The sequence below is a fragment of the Porites lutea genome, chromosome 2 (genome assembly GCF_958299795.1).
Source record: "Porites lutea chromosome 2, jaPorLute2.1, whole genome shotgun sequence".
Classification (NCBI taxonomy): domain Eukaryota; kingdom Metazoa; phylum Cnidaria; class Anthozoa; order Scleractinia; family Poritidae; genus Porites; species Porites lutea.
This window is the reverse complement of record NC_133202.1, coordinates 47290386-47299308: the sequence shown is the minus strand read 5'-3', so window position 1 is coordinate 47299308 and position 8923 is coordinate 47290386. Positions and strand designations below refer to the sequence as shown.

At 39.8% G+C, this 8923-nt stretch overlaps 1 protein-coding gene across 1 annotated transcript in view; it reads left to right on the top strand.

Moving 5' to 3' along the window:
- LOC140926319 (guanylate-binding protein 6-like) overlaps positions 1–6957 on the top strand; it is a 26639-nt gene extending 19682 nt beyond the window's left edge. Inside the window, exons 6-7 of the mRNA XM_073376074.1 lie at positions 6102–6366; positions 6632–6957. Coding sequence (XP_073232175.1) covers positions 6102–6366; positions 6632–6957 — 591 coding nt within the window. The remainder of the gene's footprint in view (positions 1–6101; positions 6367–6631) is intronic.
- The last annotated feature ends 1966 nt before the right edge of the window (positions 6958–8923 follow it).

Sequence of the window (8923 nt, the reverse complement as noted above, 5' to 3'; positions counted from 1 at the left end):
AGAGAGACTACCATCACCTCAGAATCTTGGGCGCGCCGCCTGTAAGCTCTGAGGGAGAGGGTAGCCCCATAATTTGGCCTATTTCGAAACAAATGACAGTACAAAGATGACCTACAATAATAATTTGGTTAATGACCGACATTTCAAAAGAGAGACTACCATCACCTCAGAATCTTGGGCGCGCCGCCTGTAAGCTCTGAGGGAAAGGGTAGCCCCATGATTTGGCCTATTTCAAAACAAATAACAGTACAAAGATGACCTACAATAATAATTTGGATAATGACCGACATTTCAAAAGAGAGACTACCATCACCTCAAAATCTTGGGCGCGCCGCCTGTAAGCTCTGAGGGAGAGGGTAGCTCTATAATTCATTTGGCCTATTTCAAAAATAAATGACACTACAAAAACTACCTACAATAATAATTTGGATAAATGACCGACATTTTAAAAGAGAGACTACCATCACCTCAGAATCTTGGGCGCGCCGCCTGTAAGCTCTGAGGGAGAGGGTAGCCCCATAATTTGGCCTATTTCGAAACAAATGACAGTACAAAGATGACCTACAATAATAATTTGGTTAATGACCGACATTTCAAAAGAGAGACTACCATCACCTCAGAATCTTGGGCGCGCCGCCTGTAAGCTCTGAGGGAGAGGGTAGCCCCATAATTTGGCCTATTTCGAAACAAATGACAGTACAAAGATGACCTACAATAATAATTTGGTTAATGACCGACATTTCAAAAGAGAGACTACCATCACCTCAGAATCTTGGGCGCGCCGCCTGTAAGCTCTGAGGGAGAGGGTAGCTCTATAATTCATTTGGCCTATTTCAAAAATAAGTGACACTACAAAAACTACCTACAATAATAATTTGGATAAATGACCGACATTTTAAAAGAGAGACTACCATCACCTCAGAAACTTGGGCGCGCCGCCTGTAAGCTCTGAGGGAGAGGGTAGCCCCATAATTTGGCCTATTTCGAAACAAATGACAGTACAAAAATCACCTACAAAAATTATTTGGATTATGACCGACATTTCAAAAGAGAGACTACCTTCACCTCAGAATCTTGGGCGCGCCGCCTTTAAGCTCTGAGGGAGAGGGTAGCCCTATAATTTGGCCTATTAAGTAAAAAACAAGTAATAATACAAATGTAACCTGTAATAATAATTTTTGGATTGTGATTGACATTTCAATGAGGCTAAAATGGCTGATATAGAAACCATACTGTATCTGTGACGTTGATTATACAGATCGCCCAAGTGAACACGAAGATGTTGAAGTGGAAGCTAGAATATCTGGAGTAATCCAGCGTCTTGGGCTCCTGCGAGCGAATAAGATTTTGGCGGGATTTCGACAGTGCTTGGCGGGCTTTTTGGAGAGTGATTTGTCACTGGAGGCACATCGACGCTTTCATCGTCTTAAGCCAGAGAAAAAAGACTTGAATCCTTCGCCGTTTGATGAAAAAGGTCGTCCATTCAATCAGATAATCGGTCTTGCTGTTCCTCAAGGAGATGTGAAGTAGAGCTCGAGCTCTCGCATTCGTTTACACCGGTGACTATAAAATGTGCATTGTTGACGGCTTTTCTCAAACGTTCAAATAGAGAAGATTTAAAAATTTCTTTGGTCAGGGTCTTTTCCACGCAGAGTTCCTTCCAAACCGGAGAAAGATGTGCCAGCACAGAGTCGAAGAGAGTGTATTACTTCTTGTGGCTCCACAGTAAAAACTTGATACGCCGACTCGCCGTTTTCGCTTCGAAGGTCACCAATGTTGACACGGCATACTACTCTTAAAAGAAGTTAACTAAGCCATCGCAGGACAATTTTCTTAAAAGAAAGCTCTTGAAAAGCCACTGAAAGCGTATCAAGCCTATTTGAATCCAAATGCGGCGAGAAAACTGTAGTTATCAATTGCGAAGCCAGCCGCGAAGATCGACTTCGACCGTGAAATGAATTTATAATCCCAAATAGTCTGATCAAATTTCTCGTTTCTTTGAGATGTCTGGTTCATTTAATCAGAGGTACAAAGTTCCTTGACAGGCAATGTGTCCGGCGCTCTCCAAAGGTGTCTGGAGGAACGCTTGTCTGTTATTGGAAACCGATCTGCGGTGGTTGCTGTGGAGAATAGGCCTCCTCCTGCGCGCACTAAAATCGGGGCTCTGGCCTGTTATGCTTATGATAACTTACAGTTATAATTTGAACCGGAAACCTATAGTTAACAAAGATCGATAAAGCCATGAAAAAAAAAATATATATTCCTTGGTTTATATCGTTGATCGAGCTCTCATCTGTAAACGCGCTCATAGTAAGATTCGCAGTGCTGTTTTCCAGGCTTTGTCATAAATTTAGCCCTCTGTTTCCGGTTTCCCTATCTTCGGGTGCGGTTGTCGGTTGTCTCATTGTTAGTTCAGTCTTTTTTCCCTTTTAGTAGGCTTTAGAGACCAAGATTCCGCATCAATGCCATTATTTCGCCATCAGAGCCAGCAAGTAGCGGAGAGCATTCTGCGTTACTTTCTGGTTTTGAAGCCTTCCACCTGCCTCCACCCACAGCTGAAAAGGACATAATGAGAACCCTTAACGAAAATGGGAGTCAATTACGACCTCAATTCTTAACGAAATTGGAGGAATTTAAGACCCTGCTTAAGTTCTACTCTTCTTCCAAAACACAGCTCCTTTGATGGGCTCAGCGAGATTTTGTTCAACCGCACCCCATAGATCTCATGCCACTCGCTGCGAAGCATGTTCATTTCTTGCCTGAAAAGCTTTTGGCTGGGGAGCGCCTCTTTTTAATGCTCATGCTTTGTCCTCTTTTTCACCACTTAAGTTTTGTGCCTTTTGACTTTTTGATGTTATTGTCCTCCGTGAGAATATGGAATAAATTTTTTCTGGCGGAAGGCAAACACACTCAACGATGGGCGTTCCGTTCGTCTCGTCTTTTGACTTGCCCAACACCTTTTTGTTTGCACTGCTGTGTAGAGGGTGGTCTTTCGGGCAATCACTTGTGTCAAAGTGGTATTTGCTCTCTTCCATGTCCTTGTAGACATCATCGGTTTGAATCTCTAGCAAAAGGTTGTCTGTGTCCGTATAAATGAGCTCACACTTTGGCCTGTACTGCTTCTTAAGCAAGTTGTAGTCAAGAATCGTCATCCTGCATAAAGAGGCTTGTCAGTTTCACAATTGGAAAACCGTGTACAGCCGGCGTATAAAGGACTCGCAATCAGCTTGTGAATCTTTTTTCTTTCGTTGCTTCGGACGATTTTGATGTTCACTCTCTTTCGAAAGTTCTCCATTGTCTTGCCGAACACAGAGTTGTTCATTACTTTGTAACAATTTTTCTCTAACTCGTTTTTTGCCTGCTTCCGGAATTCTGCGTTCATTGGGATGTACGGTTCCATCCAACACTCTTGGCCGAACTCCATCACCCTGTGAACCTTCTTGAATTTCATCCCCTGTTAAAGATAAAAATGCGGATTTATGTAGTGCACGACATATTTTTTCTTGTCCTGTAGCATCAAAACAAGCTTTGTTTTATTCTGTTTTAACCCCAACTCATCTGGCATGTTTTTTTTTTGGTAATCGGATATCCATCCTTTCTCGATTTTCCTTTTTTTTCTGGGGCAAGTTGATATCCATTGTGGGCTTTAAGCAGCTCTGCCGGATACTCCCGATCCACATCGAGAATCCATCCACGCTTTGCTCCTTCCTTTTTGGCAAGGATTTGCTCCTCCGTGGGCCGTGGGCATAATTCTTTTCCACACAAAATTGCTTTTGGGAAGCGACCCACTCATAGCCCACCCGTAAAGGTTGTTCGAGTCAAGATATTGGATATAACTTTTTGGTAAAGTGGGGTCGTAATTTTTCGCAAACGTATTGTTTGCTGTCGCAAAACACTTGCTTACCATCGCTTTGCTAACCAAAGACATTTATCACTAACTTTTCGTTTTGCGTCTCAAGCTTTTCGATGTCGTGTAACAGCGTTGCAAAACTAATTCCCGCATACTTAACCCCGTCGTTGACAGGGTAACTGCTGGTTCTCCCATTTTTGATTCCATTCGGCAAGGAAAAGAACGTTGCCCGAGGTGCCCATGTTAAGCACTCGTTTTTTTCTGTTTTCCGCGTTAATGATGGCTTTTTTGTCTTGCAGCTGCTTTGGTCTTTCCATTATCCATGGGAGCGGGATATAAGAACCCGCTACTAGTGGAACAAATCTTGTCGCGTTTACATAAGCCTTGAGTAATTTGTAAAATTTCAAGTTTGAATTAAGTGTAAAGTTATTTATTCTGCTATTAACCCAGTCAATAAAATACCTGAACTATTCTCTTACTGATTTATAACCATCTGCCTTCCATAACCATCAAATAATAAAACTTTCTTCCTTCTGTATCACCGCAAGCGAGACTGATGACGAACTTTTTTCGGTGCTGTTTCTCACGCCATTACGGACCTTTGCAAACAGTTCGTTGTCCATCGCAGAATTTCTGTGACAATTCGTTTGCTTTCCGTTCGCTATGCCCGTTTTTTTCAAGCGTAGTATTAAACTTGACAGTCCTGTGATGCCGAGGTAGCGGGTGGATCCCGCGGCCGCCGAGCCTTGGCTCGGTGGCCATGGGCGGGGCCAGCAACCGAGGTGTCACAGGACTGTCACGGTTAATACTACTAGACATAAAGCGAAAATAAATAAAATAAATAGTAAGGTTTCTGACACAGTCAAGAAGTTGGCTAACATCTAAATGATGTTTAACAGTATCAATGATGTCATGATGACGTCATTTATTACTAAAAATGGAACAGGAAGCATCCTTCATCTTTGATCCGCAATCCTGAATTATTTAAATGTATGTAATTTCCAAATATAGTGCGACCTTTTTTAATTTTAACAAACATTTTCCGACGGTACATCCGTCATCGTCAGTGTGACTGTTATGAAATTTTACAGCTGATAAAACGTGCCTGTTACAATGTACAGTATACGTTACATTGCGTTGGAAAACAATAGGCTACACAAATTTAAAGTTAACAAATTAAGTAGATGCACGTGCAGGAATCTATAGAGAAAGCGTCAGATTGATGTGTTTGACCTGTTGATTAAGGTCAGGCTTTTACCACTTAATGTACCTAGACTCCTTAAGTTTAACCTGATACCTTGTAGGGGCAGATTCTAAAAACTTAAAGCAGTCTAAGTTACAGGAGGCATGACAAGACTCTGAAGCCTTTAAGTGCTTATATAAGCGTGAAACGATCTTTCCGATGGCATGTGATCGTGCACACGCGTGGAAAAGTGGTGGCTTGTTTTGCCAACGTAATAAGCGTTACAGCTTGCACAGGAGAATTTGTAGACGATACGAAGTACGAAGCCTGTCAGGGAGAAGATCTTCACGTTGAATAGGTTCTTATGTCATTTTACTTCAAACCCACACTAATCGAGGTATTGTTAATAGAAAACTTGATCTGAGTAAAAAAGGATGCTTAGGAAGCAAAAAGATCTGCAAAATACGAAAATTTGAGAGAAATGAACACTATTGAAAATTGAAACTCAGCATCTGCCATTTGGTCCTTTTCAACTCATGTTTTCTAGATTTCATTGACAGTTATAATGACTTTAATTAAAAAGTGCTAAATGAAGTGTAACATAACAATGCAGCCAGTAAAATAGAAATAAAACCTATCTTTTTTAATGCATTTTTTTAAAAATAGGGCTGTCAAATCTAGGTTGCCATGGTAACGTTAATCTGTGAAGGTTTGAACCAAGGAGTCAGGAGTCGGGAGTTTGATCGTCCGGGTAAACGTAGTCCTGAATAGGACCGTTGTTGTTGTAACGTTAATGTTGCCGTACACAGCATGGTGGCTTGAAAATATTCCAATATAAATTTTAACGTTTGTTGGTCTTAACTTGAACGGTTTTGAAATCTTATCGAGGGGGCTTCAAAAGCTCCCCCCGGGCTGAGTAGGGTTTAGCTAATCAGAGACGACGGAATATTTGAATAAGTTATGACATTAGTTACATCTTCAAGAGAGGAAAATTTCCAGATCTGAACTGTTTGTATAATTCTGAATTTAGGTGAAATCTAAGACTATTTTATATTTTAATTTCTGCAGGTTTTTGAGGTCCATGATTCATCCTCTGCATCTCCGGATGACCAGCAGAAAGTTGCTGAAAGCATTTTACACCTTTTCAGTGGTTTCGAAGCGTTTTCTTTGCCCTCTCCCGCCGTCGACACAGAGATTCTAAAACGCATCAACGATAATAAAAGTCGGCTAAATCCTTTGTTCTTGCCTCGCTTAGTGGTATTCAAACAGCTACTGGGAGAAATTTTGACTCCTAAAAAGAGTTTCAATGAAGAAGAGCTGGTTACAGGAGAAGGTATATATCTGTTACTAATCTGGAAAAAAAGCAAGCGCTTTTCTTAATGCCTTTAGGGAGAAACGATAGAGTGAAATTCATCCGTATCTGTTTGCACTGATTACACGGAGGGGTCTGGAGAGAGTTTAAGAATCGAGACTGTGACTGGCTGTTGCTTTACCAAGAAACTTAGTACTTTGTTCCAGAACTTTAATTTGTAAATGAACTATAAACCGCAATTCTATATTCCAGTGTCATGTTTAAAGCTCTGGTTGTCATTTTCCAGGACTGGCTGCATTGGTTTATTTGTACGTTCAGGCAATTAATAGTCCAGGGGTTGTTCCTAATGTTCCAAATGCCTGGGAAACCTTTGTGGAGATGAAGTGTCTAGAAGTCATAAAAGAAGCTCTGAAAAAATACGAAAACGTAATGAAGTCAAAGCTTAAAGGCAAACTTCCTTGTGATATGGATGATCTACGCAAGGTACATGAAACTGCAATAAAGGAAAGCAAAGCGTACTTCGTGGCGGAAACAGAGTGGTTTTGCAGAAACACCATCGAAAAGTATCTAAACAAAATGAAGGTTTGTTTAAAAGATGTAGCAGTTCCATGACCAGTATTTGTTTATTCTATTCAGATCTGGGTGGGTTTGGTTGGTGTAAGCGGGGTTGAAACTTCAATTGGTTTTTAGATATTAAACCCTAGGAAGTCACTTTACCGGCCAAACATATCCGCCTTAAAGATTTTCATTTTTGTCCTACAGCTGTAAGCATCTCTTCAAGGGGGTTTCCACTCTTTTGTTAATTATTTTTATAAAAGTTCTAATAAATTACCGTCAACGTTCACCATCAACAATCAGGAGATTTCGGATTCCAATTTAATAGCTGATCATTTTTGCAACTTACTCGCTAAAAAAATACCTACAATAGGTCAAACAGAACTCAAAGGTCAGTCTTTTCTACCGGATCGCTTGATTTTTTCTCTTTGAATCTGCTTCGCAGACTGGAATTTTTGAAATTGCTAAGTCGCTTCGTCTTAATACTGCGGCTGGCTATGATCAGATTCTATTTTTTATATTTCTGATCCGTTTTAATTCTATCAATTAACTCACTGCAGGTATTGTCCCTGCTAAAAGAAAATTGGCTCGTCAATCAATCAATCAATCAATCAACTTTATTTAAACACGATAAATGGCTCAGCAAGCTGTGATAATTACAATTTATAAAAATTTAAACTAGTGATTAACTAACAATAATTAGCACAAGAATTGACAATTTTAACTGTTCCTATCAACTGTCATAAACGTAACTATCTAGTTTATATGGTAATCAAGACTAATAAAAGTGGTAAAAAAATAGTAATAATTTGAAATACAAGGAATGAGTTATTGAAGAAATACGACAAAAACATAATAAAAAGTTATATCCTTTTATATTGCGAGTTTAAAGCTAGCAAGATCCCCCATCTCACGTTTTTTATTTGACAGTTGGTTCTAAGCCATTGCACCCCGACAAGAAAATGAACGCTTAAGAAAATTGTTTTAGGTAGTGGTAGTTGGAGATCATAGTTAGAACCCCTCAAATTATAGTCATGAATGTCAGAGGTTCTATGAAACTGCTCCCGAAGGTACGTCGGACAATTATTATTGAATACTTTAAACATCGTACCTAATAAGTGCCTTTTTCTTCTTTCTCCTACGTCTGACCACTCTAAAGAATTTAGTACATCTGATGATCTGATAGATAGATAATCAGCCCGAGTGATAATCCGTGCTGCTCTATTTTGCAACTTTTGCAATTTGTCAGCACGTGTTTTAGAGCAGTCATCCCATACAACATCACAATGGTCAAAGTAGGGCTGGACAAGTGAATAGTAAATAGTTTTAAGAGTCTCTTGATTATCAGTTAGTTTTCTAGCTAAATACAGCATTCACAAACCATTCGAGACTTTGGGTGAAGTGTGTTTGATCTGATTATCCCAGGTTAGCAATTCATCAATATGAACCCCCAGTAACTTAGTAGAAGGTTTATGTTCAATAGGTCTATTATCCAAGTCTAGATTCATGAACGTGGCATTTGCTAAATTTTTCCGACAGCCAATTGTCATATAACTAGTTTTAGAAGTATTGCAACTCAATTTATTTGTCTTAAGCCAATTATGTACTGCAATTAAGTCACTATTTAAAGAACATTCAATTGTGGATATATCTTCATGAGCTGTAGTTATATACGTATCATCGGCAAACATACCAGGCGTTGTATGCCGTAGACATTTAGGAAAATCGTTTCTATAAGTTATGAACAATAGTGGTCCAAGTATAGAGCCCTGGGGGATGCCTCATGATACATATTGTTCTGTGGATAAGACTCCATTAACATAACATCTCTGTGTTCTGTCAGTCAAATATGACTTAAGCAGCTGAAGAGCATTGCCATTAACCCTATCCTTAACAACACAGCTTACGTAGTAAGATGTTATGGTCAACAGTGTCGAAGGCTTTGTTTAAGTCGATAAATACACTACCATTAAGTTTACCAGCATCCATGTTGGAAAGCCAAAGGTTTACTGCACCTATCAAA